The sequence below is a fragment of the Phalangium opilio genome, unplaced genomic scaffold, assembly GCF_054372755.1.
Source record: "Phalangium opilio isolate 3A_F unplaced genomic scaffold, DU_Popi_V2 ptg000054l_1, whole genome shotgun sequence".
In the NCBI taxonomy this organism is placed as follows: Eukaryota; Metazoa; Arthropoda; class Arachnida; order Opiliones; family Phalangiidae; genus Phalangium; species Phalangium opilio.
In genome coordinates, this window is record NW_028324173.1 from 2,590,451 (window position 1) to 2,613,430 (window position 22,980).

The window sequence follows — 22,980 nt, forward strand, 5'->3', positions numbered from 1 at the left end:
AGGTTTTTCCACAATACCTGACGAACATTTAATTTTTGGGCTTCCGTGGCGCAATGGTTAGCGCTTTCAGCTGTTAACCGAAAGGTTGGTGGTTCGAGCCCACCCGGGAGAGGTGTTGTGGGGTCTCAGATGTAGCGTAAAAAGTCATACACCAGTCTTTTGAATAGCAGCAGAACGCGCTAACCATTGCGCCACGGAAGCCCAAAAATTAAATGGTCGTCAGGTATTGTGGAAAAACATTGACTTTTTACTTCACATCTGAGACGTCACAACACCGCTCCCGGGAGGGCTCAAAACACCAGTCTTTTGAATAGCAGCTGAACGCGCTAACCATTGCGCCACGGAAGCCCAAAAATTAAATGGTCGTCAGGTATTGTGGAAAAACCTTGACTTTTTACTTCACAACTGAGACGTCACAACACCGCTCCCGGATGGGCTCGAACCACCAACTTATTCGTTAACAGCCGAACGCGCTAACCATTGATCCACGGAAGCTCAGAAATTAAATGGTTGTCAGGTATTGTGGAAAAGTTACGACTTTTTACGCTACATCTGAGACCCCACAACACCTCTCCTGGGTGGGCTCGAAATACCAACCTTTCGATTAACAGCTGAACGTTCTAACCATTGCGCTACGGAAGCCCAAAAATTAAATGTTCGTCAGGTATTGTGGAAAAACTCAGACATTTTACGTTACATCTGGGACGTCACAACACCGCTCCCGGGAGGGCTCAAACCACCAGTCTTTTGAATAGCAGCTGAACGCGCTAACCCTTGCTCCACGGAAGCCCAAAAATTAAATGGTCATCAGGTATTGTGGAAAAACTTTGACTATTTACTTCACATCTGAGACGTCACAACACCGCTCCCGGATGGGCTCGAACCACCTACCTATTCGTTAACAGCCGAACGCGCTAACCATTGAGCCACGGAAGCTAAGAAATTAAATGGTTGTCAGGTATTGTGGAAAAGTTATGACTTTTTACGCTACATCTGAGACCCCACAACACCTCTCCCGGGTGGGCTCGAACCACCAACCTTTCGGTTAACAGCTGAAAGCGCTAACCATTGCGCCACGGAAGCCCAAAAATTAAATGTTCGTCAGGTATTGTGGAAAAACCTTGACTATTTACTTCACATCTGATACGTCACAACACCGCTCCCGGATGGGCTCGAACCACCAACCTTTCGATTAACAGCTGAACGTGCTAACCATTGCGCCACTGAAGCCCAAAAATTAAATGGTCGTCAGGTATTGTGGAAAAACCTTGACTTTTTACTTCACATCTGAGACCCTAAAACACCTCTCCAGGGTGCGCTCGAACCACCAACCTATTCGTTAACAGCCAAACGCGCTAACCATTGCGCCACGGAAGCCCAAAAATTAAATGGTCGTCAGGTATTGTGGAAAAACCTTGACTTTTTACTTCACATCTGAGACGTCACAACACCGCTCCCGGGAGGGCTCAAAACACCAGTCTTTTGAATAGCAGCTGAACGCGCTAACCATTGCGCCACGGAAGCCCAAAAATTAAATGGTCGTCAGGTATTGTGGAAAAACCTTGACTTTTTACTTCACATCTGAGACGTCACAACACCGCTCCCGGATGGGCTCGAACCACCAACCTATTCGTTAACAGCCGAACGTGCTAACCATTGAGCCACGGAAGCTCAGAAATTAAATGGTTGTCAGGTATTGTGGAAAAGTTATGACTTTTTACGCTACAACTGAGACCCCACAACACCTCTCCCGGGTGGGCTCGAGCCACCAACCTTTCGATTAACAGCTGGACGTGCTAACCATTGCGCCACGGAAGCCCAAAAATTAAATTTTCGTCAGGTATTGTGGAAAAACTCTGACATTTTACGTTACATATGGGACGTCACAACACCGCTCCCGGGAGGGCTTAAAACACCAGTCTTTTGAATAGCAGCAGAACGCGCTAACCATTGCGCCACGGAAGCTCAGAAATTAAATGGGTGTCAGGTATTGTGGAAAAGTTATGACTTTTTACGCTACATCTGAGACCCCACAACACCTCTCACGGGTGGGCTCGAACCACCAACCTTTCGATTAACAGCTGAACGTGCTAACCATTGCGCCACGGAAGCCCGAATATTAAATGTTCGTCAGGTATTGTGGAAAAAGTCTGACATTTTACGTTACATCTGAGACGTCACAACACCGCTCCCGGGAGGGCTCAAAAACCAGTCTTTTGAATAGCAGCTGAACGCGCTAACCATTGCGCCACGGAAGCCCAAAAATTAAATGGTCGTCAGGTATTGTGGAAAAACCTTGACTTATTACTTCACATCTGAGACGTCACAACACCGCTCCCGGATTTGCTCGAACCACCAACCTATTCGTTAACAGCCAAATGCGCTAACCATTGAGCCTCGGAAGCTCAGAAATTAAATGGTTGTCAGGTATTGTGGAAAAGTTATGACTTTTTACGCTACAACTGAGACCCCACAACACCTCTCCCGGGTGGGCTCGAACCACCAACCTTTCGATTAACAGCTGAACGTGCTAACCATTGCGCCACGGAAGCCCAAAAATTAAATGGTCATCAGGTATTGTGGAAAAACCTTGACTTTTTACTTCACATCTGAGACGTCACAACACCGCTCCCGGATGGTCTCGAACCACCAACCTATTCGTTAACAGCCGAACGCGCTAACCATTGAGCCACGGAAGCTCAGAAATTAAATGGTTGTCAGGTATTGTTTAAAAGTTACGACTTTTTACGCTACATCTGAGACCCCACAACACCTCTCCTGGGTGGGCTCGAAATACCAACCTTTCGATTAACAGCTGAACGTTCTAACCATTGCGCCACGGAAGCCCAAAAATTAAATGTTCGTCAGGTATTGTGGAAAAACTCTGACATTTTACGTTACATCTGAGACGTCACAACACCGCTCCCGGGAGGGTTCAAAACACCCGTCTTTTGAATAGCAGCTGAACGCGCTAACCATTGCGCCACGGAAGCCCAAAAATTAAATGGTAGTCAGGTATTGTGGGAATACTCTAACATTTTACGTTACATCTGAGACGTCACAACACCGCTCCCGGATGGGCTCGAACCACCAACCTATTCGTTAACAGCCGAACGTGCTAACCATTGAGCCACGGAAGCTCAGAAATTAAATGGTTGTCAGGTATTGTGGAAATGTTATGACTTTTGAGAGGTGTTGTGGGGTCTCAGTTGTAGCGTAAAAAGTCATAACTTTTCCACAATACCTGACAACCATTTAATTTCTGAGCTTCCGTGGCTCAATGGTTAGCGCGTTCGGCTGTTAACGAATAGGTTGCTGGTTCGAGCCCAACCGGGTGCGCTTTTGTGACGTCTCAGATGTGAAGTAAAAATTCAAGGTTTTTCCACAATACCTGACGACCATTTAATTTTTGGGCTTCCGTGGCGCAATGGTTAGCACGTTCATCTGCTATTCAAAAGACTGGTGGTTTGAGCCCTCCCAGGAGCCTTGTTGTGACGTCTCAGATGTGAAGTAAAAAGTCAAGGTTTTTCCACAATTCCTGAAGACCATTTAATTTTTGGGCTTCCGTGGCGCAATGGTTAGCACGTTCATCTGCTATTCAAAAGACTGGTGGTTTGAGCCCTCCCAGGAGCGGTGTTGTGACGTCTCAGATGTGAAGTAAAAAGTCAAGGTTTTTCCACAATTCCTGAAGACCATTTAATTTTTGGGCTTCCGTGGCGCAATGGTTAGCGCGTTCAGCTGCTATTCAAAAGACTGGTGGTTTGAGCCCTCCCGGGAGCGGTGTTGTGACGTCTCAGATGTAACGTAAAATGTCAGAGTTTTTCCACAATACCTGACGACCATTTAAATTTTGGGCTTCCGTGGCGCAATGGTTAGCGCGTTCAGCTGCTATTCAAAAGACTGATGTTTTGAACCCTACCGGGAGCGGTGTTGTGACGTCTCAGATGTAACGTAAAATGTCAGAGTTTTTCCACAATACCTGACGAACATTTAATTTTTGGGCTTCCGTGGCGCAATGGTTAGCTCGTTCAGCTGTTAATCGAAAGGTTGGTGGTTCGAGCCCACCCGGGAGAGGTGTTGTGGGGTCTCAGATGTAGCGTAAAAAGTCATAACTTTTCCACAATACATGAAAACCATTTAATTTCTGAGCTTCCGTGGCTCAATGGTTAGCGCGTTCGGCTGTTAACGAATAGGTTGGTGGTTTGAGCCCATCCGGGAGCGGTGTTGTGACGTCTCAGATGTGAAGTAAATAGTCAAGGTTTTTCCACAATACCTGACGACCATTTAATTTTTGGGCTTCCGTGGCGCAATGGTTAGCGCGTTCAGCTGCTATTCAAAAGACTGTTGTTTTGAACCCTCCCGGGAGCGGTGTTGTGACGTCTCAGATGTAACGTAAAATGTCAGAGTTTTTCCACAATAAATGACGAACATTTAATTTTTGGGCTTCCGTGGCGCAATGGTTAGCACGTTCAGCTATTAATCGAAAGGTTGGTGGTTCGAGCCCACCCGGGAGAGGTGTTGTGGGGTCTCAGATGTAGCGTAAAAAGTCATAACTTTTCCACAATACCTGACAACCATTTAATTTCTGAGATTCCGTGGCTCAATGGTTAGCGCGTTCGGCTGTTAACGAATAGGTTGGTGGTTTGAGCCCATCCGGGAGCGGTGTTGTGACGTCTCAGATGTGAAGTAAATAGTCAAAGCGAAATTCAAAAGTTTAGGGTACCACAATGATGAATATATGGCAAAAATATTAAACTGCACTAAACATTGCAATTAGGGTAAAAAATTCAAATAAATTTTAAGCTTAATCCACTCTCACGAACCACGCTCAAATTAAGATTAAAACCTCACAAGTTTTTCGTACAGCCACAGTAGTTTCCTATTTCACTTTCAAATTAATTTAAATGATCATTAAAATATATCAAAAGCGCATACTACTTGTATTATAAACTAAATCCACACTAGATTGACAAGATAAGCCGTTAAATTAAACTCGATCAATTATAATTAATGTGAAATTAACCCAAAATACGAATGTTTTGGGTAAATTCATGGATACCTTATAATTAATCTAACAAATTAAAATTAAAACTACACTTATCTTTCACCCAGCCTCCACTTTCCTGTTTAATTCTTACGATTAATTAAATTGTCATTTAAAAGCATTTTTCCCCCATTTTGAAAAGAGAGCCATTGAAAAGGAGCGATATTTAAAAGTTTTGGGGCAAAATAGTGATTGTTCCGCAAGAGTCAAACAGTCACGCCTCTAAAGTTTGCAGCTAGGGAGAATTTCTTGTTCAAACTCGTTTAATAAACAGAAATAAGACTAGTAAAAGAAGATCAGCCGTTAATTTCAACTTAATAACCATATTTAACGTGAAATTAATCGAAAACAATACGTTTTTTGGGTAACTTTAGATAAATCTTAACTGAAATAATAAAATAAGATCAAACTACGCGAGTTGTTCTTTCAGCTTAAATGTTTTCCTATTTAACACTAAAATTAATTACATTTTCACTATAATACATTAATGGGCTCCAAATACAAAATTTTAGGGTAAGGAATGTGTCAAAATGAAACTTTTCCATTTAAATTTTAATTAGGCCTGTGCGAGTCCAGTTTTTTAGGGTTCGAGTCGAGTCTCGAGTCCTTAAAAAAGCTCTCATAGAATCTCGAGTCGAGTCTTTTAATTGGTATCGAGTCCTCGAGTCCTTAAGTCAGCTTAAGAACTAGGTTTCAAGTCCAGTGTCGAGTCCTGATAATTTATGGCAAGTATAATAATATAATATAATTTATGGCAAGTATAATAATATAATATAATTTATGGCAAGTATAATTTAGTATGACATCTCCCGTTGGCAGTATTGGGGGTTTTACATATAGGAAGCTGTTGGTCTGATCTCGACAACACTGTCCATATTTCAAATACCGTCGTTTTTAAACTTCTTTAATAAATAAAGTACAACATTATTTGCTTATCGAAATCAATGTTTTTGAATATAAGTTAAATGTAATTAACGATACTTAAGTACTTCTTTAAGCAATTAGAAATAGATCAACCCCAAATGTATGACGGTAAAGCAAAAATAAAATTATTCAAATTTTAATTACAAAAAGACTGAAGTGACAGATATTATAAAAAAACGTCTTGGTTTGGACCAAGGCCGAAAAAACAAACGATATGTGTGAGGTTTATCATTTGACTGAAGTTTCAGATATTGCAATTGTTTTAGTTATTTTTATCCATTTAATCCTTAATCAATATTAAATTCAATCAAATGATTTTACTGTTAATCGATCTAGTCCCTCTAAATTAATTGAAAAAATTACATATCTACGCTTTTTCAAGAACAATTACATTTTCCGAAAACATTTTATCATGAAATTAATTATTTTGAAGGGATTTCGTGTCGTTGCTCACTAACTTGTAAGCACCTTGACGGGCATAGTTTTAATTGTTGCTGGCTTAACAAATTTTCAAGTTTGCACCAAAAAAGTTTAAATCTGTAGTAAGTTTCTGAGAAGACTGATTTTAGAGAAAATATGATAAAGAACTTTTTTTCTCAAACTAATGTCGTCTTCTTGAGACAAAGCAACAATGCTTATCCTGTGTGGTTTCGTTTAGTAGATGGCTCTCTGTAGCACAGGAAAAATATGATATCGGCAATATCGGTATAAATATAACCAGCAGTAAGATAAGGGACTAGAATTAAAGTGCCCTAGCATTGGTAATAGAGCCTAGCACTAGTGAACAAATTTGACGATTTTATGCCGCTTCCATCACCAAGTGAAGAGTTTGGTTACCTCGTTACTTCTAGTCCCTTATCTTACTTCTGATATAACCGAAGGTAAGGGTAAAGATTACATAAAAAGAAATACTTCTCAGTACCAATGACTTGTTATATTCATTTCATGCGGAAATAATATGGGTATACACATTATTCATTAACAGTTATGCGAAGGTCACACTTTACTCCGACCCCCCTTCCTCTATTTTCCCAATATAAAAATTTTTAAAAGCACCAGTGGTTCAAGTGTATGGGTCATCTGAGCCGTCGCAACACACTCAGCCAATAATACCATATAGTTCGAAACCTTTTCACATTAGTGACTCTCCGGACTTGCCCGCCAACCTTAATAACCTAAAACTATAAAACATTCCTGTACATGAATGATTATGGTTGTGGCTTGTCACTCACTAGCGCCTGAAGGACCGATCACTCAGTGTAATTTGTGTACATTTGTAAGTGAGTAGACCATTTTAGAAATTACATACAGAGAAACTAAAACACAAGGGTGATGCCGCCATTGGGGTCTTCTCTCTCTCGCCTAGAAGCACCGCTATAGGCAGAGCGAATTGACTCCGTCTGGCGGTGACCCTTGGTGCGAGGGATAATACCCCAATGGTGGCCTCGCCCCTGTGTGTTTTCCGAAATGGTCTTTAAGCGTGCTAAAATGATTACGCGTAATACGTAACCGGTGTACAAGTAGCGCCAACAATGTAGAAAGGGGTGGTGACGTTTCAAATGAAGACTGAGTTATGACCAAGAAATTCTAAAGCACGGAGAGGAAAATTGCAGTGCAATGTTTTCTTCATAGAGGCGACAATAGAAATGTAGCATTTCGATTAAATTTTTACATTTTCCTTTCGAATTATGTCAAAGTTCGCTTGCTCTTTTTAGAAAGTCAATAGAATATTTCAAACATTCTATGTTGATAGCTCAACACGTACTCCCTTCAAAATAATTAATTTCATGATAAAATGTTTTCGGAAAATGTAATTGTTCTTGAAAAAGCGTAGATATGTAATTTTTTCAATTAATTTAGAGGGACTAGATCGATTAACAGTAAAATCATTTGATTGAATTTAATATTGATTAAGGATTAAATAAATAAAAATAACTAAAACAATTGCAATATCTGAAACTTCAGTCAAATGATAAACCTCACACATATCGTTAGTTTTTTCGGCCTTGGTCCAAACCAAGACGTTTTTTTATAATCCAAAGGAGATCCCAGTATCTCTTGTAGAACAAGAGTTATGAGCCCTCAAAGTTTTGTGCAAAAATCATAAGTAACATATTAAATAAGTGAGACGATACCAAAGTTGACGAACACTTTGCTTAATATCTCGGCCCCTGCTTGTCGTAGCTCAATGTTTTTAGAATGGTTAGATGGGGGACAATTTGGACTTTAACATATCCTAAGGACATCCCCGTATCTCTAGTAGACACAGAATTATGGGCCTGCAAATTATAGTCTAATGCATTTCCTATGGACGGGTTGTTTGTTTACGTTTAGCTTAATTACTCGGCCCCTGTTTGTCGTAGCTCAATGTTTTTAGTATGGTTAGATGGGGGACAAATTGGACTATAACATACTCAAAGGACATCCCCGTATCTCCAGTAGAAACAGAGTTACGAGCCTGCAAAGTATAGTCTAATGCATTTTCTATGGAGGGGTTTGTTTGTTCACGTATTGCTTAATTACTTGACCCTGTTCTTTCGATTAAAAATAATAACATATCTTTAGTGTAGCGGTTATCGCATCCGCCTCACTCCCGGAAGGCCACAGGTTCGAAACCGCGAAGTTTTTTTTTTTTTGCTTGGAACATGCAAAGATCTTTATAATTATCCGAACATTTGTGTCAAGGTGACATTATTTACATCCCCGTATCTCTGGTAGAACCAGAGTTACGAGCCTCCAGAATTTAGTCTAATGTATTTCCTATGGAGGGGTTTGTTTGTTTACGATTAGCTTAATTACTCGACTACTGTTTGTCGTAGCCCTAATTCTTAGTATGGTTAGATTACAGACAAATTGGACTAAAACATACTCAAAGGACATCCCCGTATCTCCAGTAGAACCAGAGTTACTAGCCTGCAAAGTTTATTTTCAAAAATCAAAAGTAACCTTCCAACAATAAGTGAGACAAAAAATAAGTTGACGACGATATTGAGGTAGCCTCAAGTTTAAAGTATCCTTGTATGGGGAGCAAAGAGTACTATAACATATCCAAAGGAGATCCCAGTATCTCTTGTAGAACAAGAGTTATGAGCCTCCAAAGTTTAGTGCAAAAATCATAAGTAACATAATAAAAATAAGTGAGACGATACCAAAGTTGACGAACATTTTGCTTAATATCTCGGCCCTTGTTTGTCGTAGCTCAATGTTTTTAGTATGGTTAGATGGGGGACAATTTGGACTATAACATATCCTAAGGACATACAGAAAAATTGGACTAAAACATACTCAAAGGACATCCCCGTCTCTCCAGTAGAAACAGAGTTACGAGCCTGCAAAGTATAGTCTAATGCATTTCCTATGGAGGGGTTGTTTTTTTACGTTTAACTTAATTACTCGGCCCCTGTTTGTCGTAGCCCAAAGTTTTTAGTATGGTTAGATGGGGGACAATTTGGACTATAACACATCCGAAGGACATCCTCGTATCTCCAGTAGAAACAGAGTAACGAGCCTGCAAATTATAGTCTAACTCATTTCTTATGGAGGGGGCTTGTTTCTTTACGTTTTGCTTAAGTACTCGGCTCCTGTTTGTCGTAACCCAAATATTTTAATATGGTTAGATGGGGGACAAGTTGGACAATACCATACTCAAAGGACATATCCGTATCTCCAGTAGAAACAGAGTTACGAGCCTGCAAAAAATAGTCTAATGCATTTCCTATGGAGGGGTTGTTTGTTTACGTTTAGCTTAATTACTCGGCCCCTGTTTGTCGTAGCTCAATGTTTTTAGTATAGTTTGATGGGGGACAAATTGGACTATAACATACTCAAAGGACATCCCCGTATCTCCAGTAGAAACAGAGTTACGAGCCTGCAAATTATAGTCTAACTCATTTCCTATGGAGGGGGTTTGTTTCTTTACGTTTTGCTTAAGTACTCGGCCCCTAATTGTCGTAGCCCAAAGTTTTTAGTATGGTTAGATGAAGGACAAGTTGGACTATAACATATCCTAAGGACATCCCGGTATCTCTAGTAGACACAGAGTTATGGGCCTGCAAAATATAGTCTAATGCATTTTCTATGGAGGGGTTTGTTTGTTCACGTATTGCTTAATTACTTGACCCTGTTCTTTCGATTAAAAATAATAACATATCTTTGGTGTAGCGGTTATCGCATCCGCCTCACTCCTGGAAGGCCACAGGTTCGAAACCGCGAAGTTTTTTTTTTTGCTTGGAACATGCAAAGATCTTTATAATTATCCGAACATTTGTGTCAAGGTCACATTATTTACATCACCGTATCTCTGGTAGAACCAGAGTTACGAGCCTCCAGAATTTAGTCTAATGTATTTCCTATGGAGGGGTTTGTTTGTTTACGATTAGCTTAATTACTCGACTACTGTTTGTCGTAGCCCTAATTCTTAGTATGGCTAGATGGGGGACAAATTGGTCTATAATATACTCAAAGGACATCCCCGTATCTCCAGTAGAAACAGAGTTACGAGCCTGCAAAGTTTATTTTCAAAAATCAAAAGTAACCTTCTAACAATAAGTGAGACAAAAAATAAGTTGACGACGATATTGAGGTAGCCTAAAGTTTAAAGTATCCTTGTATGGGGAGCAAAGAGTACTATAACATATCCAAAGGAGATCCCAGTATCTCTTGTAGAACAAGAGTTATGAGCCTCCAAAGTTTAGTGCAAAAATCATAAGTAACATAATAAAAATAAGTGAGACGATACCAAGGTTGACGAACATTTTGCTTAATATCTCGGCCCTTGTTTGTCGTAGCTCAATGTTTTTAGTATGGTTAGATGGGGGACAATTTGGACTATAACATATCCTAAGGACATACAGACAAATTGGACTAAAACATACTCAAAGGACATCCCCGTATCTCCAGTAGAAACAGAGTTACGAGCCTGCAAAGTATAGTCTAATGCATTTCCTATGGAGGGGTTGTTTCTTTACGTTTAACTTAATTACTCGGCCCCTGTTTGTCGTAGCCCAAAGTTTTTAGTATGGTTAGATGGGGGACAATTTGGACTATAACATATCCGAAGGACATCCTCGTATCTCCAGTAGAAACAGAGTAACGAGCCTGCAAAGTATAGTCTAACTCATTTCCTATGGAGGGGGCTTGTTTCTTTACGTTTTGCTTAAGTACTCGGCTCCTGTTTGTCGTAACCCAAATATTTTAATATGGTTTGATGGGCGACAAGTTGGACAATACCATACTCAAAGGACATCCCCGTATCTCGAGTAGAAACAGAGTTACGAGCCTGTAAATTATAGTCTAACTCATTTCCTATGGAGGGGGTTTGTTTCTTTACGTTTTGCTTAAGTACTCGGCCCCTGTTTGTCGTAGCCCAAAGTTTTTAGTATGGTTAGATGAAGGACAAGTTGGACTATAACATATCCTAAGAACCTCCCGGTATCTCTAGTAGACACAGAGTTATGGGCCTGCAAAATATAGTCTAATGCATTTTCTATGGAGGGGTTTGTTTGTTCACGTATTGCTTAATTACTTGACCCTGTTCTTTCGATTAAAAATAATAACATATCTTTAGTGTAGCGGTTATCGCATCCGCCTCACTCCCGGAAGGCCACAGATTCGAAACCGCGAAGTTTTTTTTTTTTGCTTGGAACCAGCAAAGATCTTTATAATTATCCGAACATTTGTGTCAAGGTCACATTATTTACATCCCCGTATCTCTGGTAGAACCAGAGTTACGAGCCTCCAGAATTTAGTCTAATGTATTTCCTATGGAGGGGTTTGTTTGTTTACGATTAACTTAATTACTCGACTACTGTTTGTCGTAGCCCTAATTCTTAGTATGGCTAGATGGGGGACAAATTGGTCTATAACATACTCAAAGGACATCCCCGTATCTCCAGTAGAAACAGAGTTAGGAGCCTGCAAATTTTTTTTCAAAAATCAAAAGTAACCTTCTAACAATAAGTGAGACAAAAAATAAGTTGACGACGATATTGAGGTAGCAATTGGAATTTTTTCTGGAAGAAGTGGACAAGTCGTGGCAAGTCATCGATGATGCGCATGTCAAGGTGGTCTCGTTGGACGCTGAAAATGCTGGCCTGCATGAACGGAAATGGGATGACTTATTCACGTTGTATACGAATTCGAAATGCGCACTTAAATCTATGCTAGCCACTATGGTTCCAATCTCGACACGTCAGTTGTCTGTAGGGTCATATTCGGAGATCAAATTACCTAAAATCAACCTCCCAACGTTCGCGGGAGAAATACATAATTGGATATCATTCCGGGACATGTACCTCACTGCCATCCACAACAATCAAGAATTATCAGATGCCCAGAAATTTACCTATCTCAAGTCAAGTTTAACCGGAAACGCCGTAAATCTAATCAAATCACTCACCATTTCTGATGCCAATTACACCATTGCTTGGGATACGGTCACCAAGAGGTTCGAAAACAACAGAGAACTCTACTTTGCCATTATGAGACGATTCTGCTCGCTGCCCATGATACCAACCAGCAACTCAAATGCCTTACGATCGATCCTGGATGCGGCGATGGAATGTACCAGAGCTCTCGACACTCTTCCGATAGCGAATAAATGGGATGCCGTTCTGTTGTTCCTTCTAACCCAGAAGTTAGATCCGTCCTCTAAGGAGCAATGGGAACTTAGTCTCAAGAACACAGAGATACCAAAATCAAGCGATCTGCTGGAATTTATTGAACAAAGAGCGCGCTCCTTGGCGGCATCATCATCCGGTCGCAATCCTCACGTCACAAGGAACCCAGTGACCTTGCACACCAGAACTGGAGCATCGTCCTCAGATGGTAAATGTTCGTTCTGTTCCGCCAATCATTTCAATTTCCGATGCCCAAGACTGTCCGCTATGAAGGTCCACGAAAGACGATCATTAGTACAGCAATCGAACCTTTGTTTCAACTGCCTTCGGACGGGACATAGAGTGAAAGAATGTCCACTGGAAAAATACTGCAAGACCTGCGATAAAAAGCATCACTCCCTTCTTCACGTGGAAGTTGAGAAACCAGACAAAGAGTCAAGTAGTCAACCATCCAATACAAAAGAGTCCGATAGACAACAACCAAGCCAGGCGCAGAATTTTCATGTCCAGGACGCCGCCTGTGCAAGGGATGATTCCATACTAGCTACCGCTGTAATCAAAGTAAAAACTGCGCAAGAGACAGCCCTTCAAGTTCGAGCTCTATTGGATGGCGGATCGACTGTATCGTGCATCTCCGAAGCGTGCATGGCGAGACTGGGCCTCGCACGAAAGAAAGTCCAGACGGAAGTAGTAGGCCTAGGTGCGACGCAACTCGGTCGAGCTAGAGGACTTACTCAGGTTCATTTCAAACCATTCTTCGAGGACACAACGTCAGAAAGGTTTTGTGTCAACGCTTATGTATTGAAGAAAATCACATGTCAGCTACCTTTACGAAAATATGATACAAGCAATTGGCCTCATCTCAGGAAGCTGCGACTGGCGGATCCCGAGTTTAACATCCCTGGCGACATTGATTTACTGTTGGGTGCTGACGTATTTTTCAAACTCCTTTTAAATGGGAAACGAACCAAGGATGCCTTTTCTCCGGATGCGATCAATTCCAAGCTAGGATGGCTGGTTTCCGGGCCGACGAGCATTGACCAACCTAGAGTACACCTTCATCATACTCTCACACTCGAAGAAACCCTGAATCAATTTTGGGCGATTGAACAAGTGCCAAAGACACAAGTCATGACGCCGGAAGAAAAAGCTTGCGAGGAGGATTTTCTAAAGTTCCATTACCGAGATCCAGCCGGAAGATTCGTGGTACGCATACCAATGAAAGAGCCAACGATTCCTCTTGGATCTTCGCGCGAGATAGCCCTGAGAAGATTCTACCAAATTGAAAGGAAGATCGACGCACGCCCGGAGTTGAAAGCCTTATACGAAGGATTCATGGAACAGTACGAAGAGTTGGGACATATGTCGAAGATCTTGCCAGAGAACCAAAAGAAGTCTGCAAGAGTCTATATTCCTCATCACTATGTAATGAAAGATTGGAACCAAACCTGTAAATTCCGAGTGGTCTTTGATGCATCTTCTAAGACCACCTCTGGATTCTCCTTCAACGACGCGCAACTCGTGGGTCCAGTGGTCCAAGATTCGCTATATGCCATTGTCATGCGGTTCAGAATACATCGTATTGCCTTTGTCGCTGACATCATGAAAATGTACCGCCAGATACTAGTAGTCCCAGAACAACGAAATCTGCAATGCATACTGTGGCGGTCGACACCCAAGGCTCCTGTTCAAGAATTCCAATTGAACACTGTAACCTATGGAACAGCCTCGGCACCCTTCTTGGCAACTCGAGTATTGCAGGAGCTGGGCGACACGGGGTTACATGAACATCCGTTGGGAGCTGCGATTATCAAAAGGGATTTTTACATGGACGATGTAATGAGCGGAGGACAAACCGCAACACAAACTAAGATCGCTATATACCAGATTCGCTCACTGTGCGATGGTGCCGGTTTCCGACTCAGTAAATTTGCCTCAAACGACCCTGATTGTTTAACAGAAGTACCGCCTGAGTTACAAGATTCCAAGAACATACTAGCGATGGATGACGATGCTCTTGTCAAGACACTCGGACTTTACTGGGATACGAGGAAAGATCAGTTCCTGTTCAAAGTACAACCTGCGCCCTGTCAGTTACCTCTTACGAAGAGGACTCTACTTTCCGAAATATCGAAGATCTTCGATCCCATGGGTTGGCTTGCCCCCATCATTATTCGCACGAAAATCTTGATGCAGGATGTATGGAAGGAGAAAATCGATTGGGATGCCGAAACTTCCGTAGGAGTTCAAACATTATGGGCGGATTTCAAGAATTCCATTATAAACATTCAAGATCTTCGAATAGACCGATGGATGCATTCTTTACCTGAGATATCCGTTCTCGAACTTCACGGATTTTCGGATGCATCCGAGAAAGCATACGCTGGAGTGGTATATCTGAGATCGGTCGATCAAGCTGGAAATGTCCACATTTCATTACTCACAGCAAAGACAAGAGTGGCTCCGGCAAATAAAGCGATATCAATCCCGAGGATGGAGCTCTGTGGTGCATTGCTCCTTGCGGATCTCATGGAAACAGTTCAAGAGTCCTTAAATCTGAACTTCAATCAAGTTAAAGCTTGGACAGATTCGACCATCGTATTATGTTGGCTGTCCTCTTGTCCACGTCGATGGAAGACGTTTGTCGCAAACCGGGTTTCAAGAATTCAAGAGATAATTCCGGTATCACACTGGCATCATGTTCCCGGACTTGAGAATCCAGCTGATGCAGCCTCCAGAGGAGTATCAGTGCCCGAGCTACTAAACCATAAACTCTGGTGGAAGGGACCTCTATGGCTATCCAGTCGGGAGCCGTGGCCAACTCCATCCATTTCGGATTCCAAGACGAATGCCACAGCCATCGAAGAAGAAGAAAAAATCGTCATTATGACCACAAGAATAATTGTTGATAACGACATCTTTACACGGTTCTCTACGCTTCTGCGACTACGACGCATAACAGCATGGATACTTCGTTTCAAACATAATGGCCTGAACAGTTACCGGAAGAGACAAGACCCCAACTTCAAAGCCGTAATACTTTCTGGTCCCTTGACAAGCATGGAATTAGAGAACGCGTTGCTCACATTAGTAAAGATAGTCCAAGCCTAAATGTTTCCGGAAGAGATAGAGTCCTTACGCCAGAGTAATCCGTTGCCGAAGCGAAGCAAACTACTATGTATACATCCTGTCTTGGATTCCATCGGGGTCCTCCGTGTAGGAGGAAGACTTAAACACGCAGATCTCGATACAGCCACAAAGCGTCCAATTCTGCTACCGAGACATCACAAATTTACGGAGATGGTCATTCAAGAGGCCCATACCCAAAATCTGCATGCTGGTACTCAGATGGTTCAGAGCATCCTATCATTAAAGTATTGGATCATTCGAGGAAGAGATGCAGTAAGACACCAAATTCGGAAATGTGCAGTCTGCACCAGATATCGTGCCGCCACCGCTAACCAGATGATGGGTGATCTACCAAGGGCTCGAGTTCAATACTGCCGAGCATTTGCGAGAACTGGCGTTGACTACGCAGGACCCTTTTATCTTCGTCCAATCACTCCGAGAAGCAAGACATCCTACAAGGCTTACTTATCCCTTTTTGTATGCTTCGTGACGAAGGCACTACATCTTGAAATTGTCTCATCACAAACCACCGAAGCCTTTCTGGCAGCATTGCGCCGATTCACTTCAAGACGTGGGAAGCCTAGCGATATATATAGCGACTGTGGAACGACCTTCGTTGGGGCCGCCAAGGAACTAAAGGAATTTATGAAACTGATTCAGTCAAATCCACACAATGCAGCTGTCGCAGATCATCTTTCCGCACAGGGCATAACATGGCATTTTAACCCTGCCGGAGCCCCACATTTTGGCGGACTATGGGAGGCCGGCGTCAAGTCGGTAAAATACCACCTACATCGAGTCATTGGTAACACCAGACTGACCTACGAAGAGTTCTCAACCGTAGTCACACAGATAGAGGGTTGCCTAAATTCAAGACCGTTAACTCCGCTTTCATCGGATCCCACCGATCTTAATGTTCTCACAGGGTCAAGTAATTAAGCAATACGTGAACAAACAAACCCCTCCATAGAAAATGCATTAGACTATATTTTGCAGGCCCATAACTCTGTGTCTACTAGAGATACCGGGAGGTTCTTAGGAAATGTTATAGTCCAACTTGTCCTTCATCTAACCATACTAAAAACTTTGGGCTACGACAAACAGGGGCCGAGTACTTAAGCAAAACGTAAAGAAACAAACCCCCTCCATAGGAAATGCATTAGACTATTTTTTGCAGGCTCGTAACTCTGTTTCTACTCGATATACGAGGATGTCCTTTGAGTATGGTATTGTCCAACTTGTCCCCCATCTAACCATATTAAAATATTTGGGTTACGACAAACAGGAGCCGAGTACTTAAGCAAAACGTAAAGAAACAAGCCCCCTCCATAGGAAATGAGTTAGACTATACTTTGCAGGCTCGTTACTCTGTTTCTACTGGAGATACGAGGATGTCCTTCGGATATGTTATAGTCCAAATTGTCCCCCATCTAACCATACTAAAAACTTTGGGCTACGACAAACAGGGGCCGAGTAATTAAGTTAAACGTAAAGAAACAACCCCTCCATAGGAAATGCATTAGACTATACTTTGCAGGCTCGTAACTCTGTTTCTACTGGAGATACGGGGATGTCCTTTGAGTATGTTTTAGTCCAATTTGTCTGTATGTCCTTAGGATATGTTATAGTCCAAATTGTCCCCCATCTAACCATTCTAAAAACATTGAGCTACGACAAACAGGGGCCGAGATATTAAGCAAAGTGTTCGTCAACTTTGGTATCGTCTCACTTATTTTATTATGTTACTTATGATTTTTGCACAAAACTTTGAAGGCTCATAACTCTTGTTCTACAAGAGATACTGGGATCTCCTTTGGATATGTTATAGTACTCTTTGCTCCCCATACAAGGATACTTTAAACTTGAGGCTACCTCAATATCGTCGTCAACTTATTTTTTGTCTCACTTATTGTTAGAAGGTTACTTTTGATTTTTGAAAAAAAACTTTGCAGGCTCCTAACTCTGTTTCTACTGGAGATACGGGGATGTCCTTTGAGTATGTTATAGACCAATTTGTCCCCCATCTAGCCATACTAAGAATTAGGGCTACGACAAACAGTAGTCGAGTAATTAAGTTAATCGTAAACAAACAAACCCCTCCATAGGAAATACATTAGACTAAATTCTGGAGGCTCGTAACTCTGGTTCTACCAGACATACGGGGATGTAAATAATGTGACCTTGACACAAATGTTCGGATAATTATAAAGATCTTTGCTGGTTCCAAGCAAAAAAAAAAAAAACTTCGCGGTTTCGAACCTGTGGCCTTCCGGGAGTGAGGCGGATGCGATAACCGCTACACTAAAGATATGTTATTATTTTTAATCGAAAGAACAGGGTCAAGTAATTAAGCAATACGTGAACAAACAAACCCCTCCATAGAAAATGCATTAGACTATATTTTGCAGGCCCATAACTCTGTGTCTACTAGAGATACCGGGAGCGGTGTTGTGACGTCTCAGATGTAACGTAAAATGTCAGAGTTTTTCCACAATACCTGACGAACATTTAATTTTTGGGCTTCCGTGGCGCAATGGTTAGCACGTTCAGCTGTTAATCGAAAGGTTGGTGGTTCGAGCCCACCCGGGAGAGGTGTTGTGGGGTCTCAGTTGTAGCGTAAAAAGTCATAACTTTTCCACAATACCTGACAACCATTTAATTTCTGAGCTTCCGAGGCTCAATGGTTAGCGCATTTGGCTGTTAACGAATAGGTTGGTGGTTCGAGCAAATCCGGGAGCGGTGTTGTGACGTCTCAGATGTGAAGTAATAAGTCAAGGTTTTTCCACAATACCTGACGACCATTTATTTTTTGGGCTTCCGTGGCGCAATGGTTAGCGCGTTCAGCTGCTATTCAAAAGACTGGTTTTTTGAGCCCTCCCGGGAGCGGTGTTGTGACGTCTCAGATGTAACGTAAAATGTCAGACTTTTTCCACAATACCTGACGAACATTTAATATTCGGGCTTCCGTGGCGCAATGGTTAGCACGTTCAGCTGTTAATCGAAAGGTTGGTGGTTCGAGCCCACCCGTGAGAGGTGTTGTGGGGTCTCAGATGTAGCGTAAAAAGTCATAACTTTTCCACAATACCTGACAACCATTTAATTTCTGAGCTTCCGTGGCGCAATGGTTAGCGCGTTCTGCTGCTATTCAAAAGACTGGTGTTTTAAGCCCTCCCGGGAGCGGTGTTGTGACGTCCCAGATGTAACGTTAAATGTCAGAGTTTTTCCACAATACCTGACGAAAATTTAATTTTTGGGCTTCCGTGGCTCAATGGTTAGCGCGTTCGGCTGTTAACGAATAGGTTGGTGGTTTGAGCCCTCCCGGGAGCGGTGTTGTGACGTCTCAGATGTAACGTAAAATGTCAGAGTTTTTCCACAATACCTGACGACCATTTAATCTTTGGGCTTCCGTGGCTCAATGGTTAGAGCGTTCGGCTGTTAACGAATAGGTTGCTGGTTCGAGCCCAACCGGGTGCGGTTTTGTGACGTCTCAGATGTGAAGTAAAAATTCAAGGTTTTTCCACAATACCTGACGACCATTTAATTTTTGGGCTTCCGTGGCGCAATGGTTAGCACGTTCATCTGCTATTCAAAAGACTGGTGGTTTGAGCCCTCCCAGGAGCGGTGTTGTGACGTCTCAGATGTGAAGTAAAAAGTCAAGGTTTTTCCACAATTCCTGAAAACCATTTAATTTTTGGGCTTCCGTGGCGCAATGGTTAGCGCGTTCAGCTGCTATTCAAAAGACTGGTGGTTTGAGCCCTCCCGGGAGCGGTGTTGTGACGTCTCAGATGTAACGTAAAATGTCAGAGTTTTTCCACAATACCTGACGACCATTTAAATTTTGGGCTTCCGTGGCGCAATGGTTAGCGCGTTCAGCTGCTATTCAAAAGACTGATGTTTTGAACCCTACCGGGAGCGGTGTTGTGACGTCTCAGATGTAACGTAAAATGTCAGAGTTTTTCCACAATACCTGACGAACATTTAATTTTTGGGCTTCCGTGGCGCAATGGTTAGCACGTTCAGCTGTTAATCGAAAGGTTGGTGGTTCGAGCCCACCCGGGAGAGGTGTTGTGGGGTCTCAGATGTAGCGTAAAAAGTCATAACTTTTCGACAATACATGAAAACCATTTAATTTCTGAGCTTCCGTGGCTCAATGGTTAGCGCGTTCGGCTGTTAACGAATAGGTTGGTGGTTTGAGCCCATCCGGGAGCGGTGTTGTGACGTCTCAGATGTGAAGTAAATAGTCAAGGTTTTTCCACAATACCTGACGACCATTTAATTTTTGGGCTTCCGTGGCGCAATGGTTAGCGCGTTCAGCTGCTATTCAAAAGACTGGTGTTTTGAACCCTCCCGGGAGCGGTGTTGTGACGTCTCAGATGTAACGTAAAATGTCAGACTTTTTCCACAATACCTGACGAACATTTAATATTCGGGCTTCCGTGGCGCAATGGTTAGCACGTTCAGCTGTTAATCGAAAGGTTGGTGGTTCGAGCCCACCCGTGAGAGGTGTTGTGGGGTCTCAGATGTAGCGTAAAAAGTCATAACTTTTCCACAATACCTGACAACCATTTAATTTCTGAGCTTCCGTGGCGCAATGGTTAGCGCGTTCTGCTGCTATTCAAAAGACTGGTGTTTTAAGCCCTCCCGGGAGCGGTGTTGTGACGTCCCAGATGTAACGTTAAATGTCAGAGTTTTTCCACAATACCTGACGAAAATTTAATTTTTGGGCTTCCGTGGCTCAATGGTTAGCGCGTTCGGCTGTAAACGAATAGGTTGGTGGTTTGAGCCCTCCCGGGAGCGGTGTTGTGACGTCTCAGATGTAACGTAAAATGTCAGAGTTTTTCCACAATACCTGACGACCATTTAATCTTTGGGCTTCCGTGGCTCAATGGTTAGAGCGTTCGGCTGTTAACGAATAGGTTGCTGGTTCGAGCCCAACCGGGTGCGGTTTTGTGACGTCTCAGATGTGAAGTAAAAATTCAAGGTTTTTCCACAATACCTGACGACCATTTAATTTTTGGGCTTCCGTGGCGCAATGGTTAGCACGTTCATCTGCTATTCAAAAGACTGGTGGTTTGAGCCCTCCCAGGAGCGGTGTTGTGACGTCTCAGATGTGAAGTAAAAAGTCAAGGTTTTTCCACAATTCCTGAAAACCATTTAATTTTTGGGCTTCCGTGGCGCAAAGGTTAGCGCGTTCAGTTGCTATTCAAAAGACTGGTGGTTTGAGCCTTCCCGGGAGCGGTGTTGTGACGTCTCAGATGTAACGTAAAATGTCAGAGTTTTTCCACAATACCTGACGACCATTTAAATTTTGGGCTTCCGTGGCGCAATGGTTAGCGCGTTCAGCTGCTATTCAAAAGACTGATGTTTTGAACCCTACCGGGAGCGGTGTTGTGACGTCTCAGATGTAACGTAAAATGTCAGAGTTTTTCCACAATACCTGACGAACATTTAATTTTTGGGCTTCCGTGGCGCAATGGTTAGCACGTTCAGCTGTTAATCGAAAGGTTGGTGGTTCGAGCCCACCCGGGAGAGGTGTTGTGGGGTCTCAGATGTAGCGTAAAAAGTCATAACTTTTCGACAATACATGAAAACCATTTAATTTCTGAGCTTCCGTGGCTCAATGGTTAGCGCGTTCGGCTGTTAACGAATAGGTTGGTGGTTTGAGCCCATCCGGGAGCGGTGTTGTGACGTCTCAGATGTGAAGTAAATAGTCAAGGTTTTTCCACAATACCTGACGACCATTTAATTTTTGGGCTTCCGTGGCGCAATGGTTAGCGCGTTCAGCTGCTATTCAAAAGACTGGTGTTTTGAACCCTCCCGGGAGCGGTGTTGTGACGTCTCAGATGTAACGTAAAATGTCAGACTTTTTCCACAATACCTGACGAACATTTAATATTCGGGCTTCCGTGGCGCAATGGTTAGCACGTTCAGCTGTTAATCGAAAGGTTGGTGGTTCGAGCCCACCCGTGAGAGGTGTTGTGGGGTCTCAGATGTAGCGTAAAAAGTCATAACTTTTCCACAATACCTGACAACCATTTAATTTCTGAGCTTCCGTGGCGCAATGGTTAGCGCGTTCTGCTGCTATTCAAAAGACTGGTGTTTTAAGCCCTCCCGGGAGCGGTGTTGTGACGTCCCAGATGTAACGTTAAATGTCAGAGTTTTTCCACAATACCTGACGAAAATTTAATTTTTGGGCTTCCGTGGCTCAATGGTTAGCGCGTTCGGCTGTTAACGAATAGGTTGGTGGTTTGAGCCCTCCCGGGAGCGGTGTTGTGACGTCTCAGATGTAACGTAAAATGTCAGAGTTTTTCCACAATACCTGACGACCATTTAATCTTTGGGCTTCCGTGGCTCAATGGTTAGAGCGTTCGGCTGTTAACGAATAGGTTGCTGGTTCGAGCCCAACCGGGTGCGGTTTTGTGACGTCTCAGATGTGAAGTAAAAATTCAAGGTTTTTCCACAATACCTGACGACCATTTAATTTTTGGGCTTCCGTGGCGCAATGGTTAGCACGTTCATCTGCTATTCAAAAGACTGGTGGTTTGAGCCCTCCCAGGAGCGGTGTTGTGACGTCTCAGATGTGAAGTAAAAAGTCAAGGTTTTTCCACAATTCCTGAAAACCATTTAATTTTTGGGCTTCCGTGGCGCAATGGTTAGCGCGTTCAGCTGCTATTCAAAAGACTGGTGGTTTGAGCCCTCCCGGGAGCGGTGTTGTGACGTCTCAGATGTAACGTAAAATGTCAGAGTTTTTCCACAATACCTGACGACCATTTAAATTTTGGGCTTCCGTGGCGCAATGGTTAGCGCGTTCAGCTGCTATTCAAAAGACTGATGTTTTGAACCCTACCGGGAGCGGTGTTGTGACGTCTCAGATGTAACGTAAAATGTCAGAGTTTTTCCACAATACCTGACGAACATTTAATTTTTGGGCTTCCGTGGCGCAATGGTTAGCACGTTCAGCTGTTAATCGAAAGGTTGGTGGTTCGAGCCCACCCGGGAGAGGTGTTGTGGGGTCTCAGATGTAGCGTAAAAAGTCATAACTTTTCGACAATACATGAAAACCATTTAATTTCTGAGCTTCCGTGGCTCAATGGTTAGAGCGTTCGGCTGTTAACGAATAGGTTGGTGGTTTGAGCCCATCCGGGAGCGGTGTTGTGACGTCTCAGATGTGAAGTAAATAGTCAAGGTTTTTCCACAATACCTGACGACCATTTAATTTTTGGGCTTCCGTGGCGCAATGGTTAGCGCGTTCAGCTGCTATTCAAA

The 22,980-nt window shown here is 42.8% G+C and overlaps 2 protein-coding genes across 2 annotated transcripts; both read left to right on the forward strand.

Moving 5' to 3' along the window:
• Nucleotides 1–12,138: 12,138 nt before the first annotated feature.
• Nucleotides 12,139–15,696, forward strand: LOC149670390 (uncharacterized). The gene has a single exon (XM_089840445.1). The coding sequence runs from the start codon at nucleotides 12,139–12,141 to the stop codon at nucleotides 15,694–15,696; it is 3,558 nt and encodes a 1,185-aa protein (XP_089696571.1).
• Nucleotides 15,697–16,653, forward strand: LOC149670391 (uncharacterized). The gene has a single exon (XM_089840446.1). The coding sequence runs from the start codon at nucleotides 15,697–15,699 to the stop codon at nucleotides 16,651–16,653; it is 957 nt and encodes a 318-aa protein (XP_089696572.1).
• Nucleotides 16,654–22,980: the final 6,327 nt, after the last annotated feature.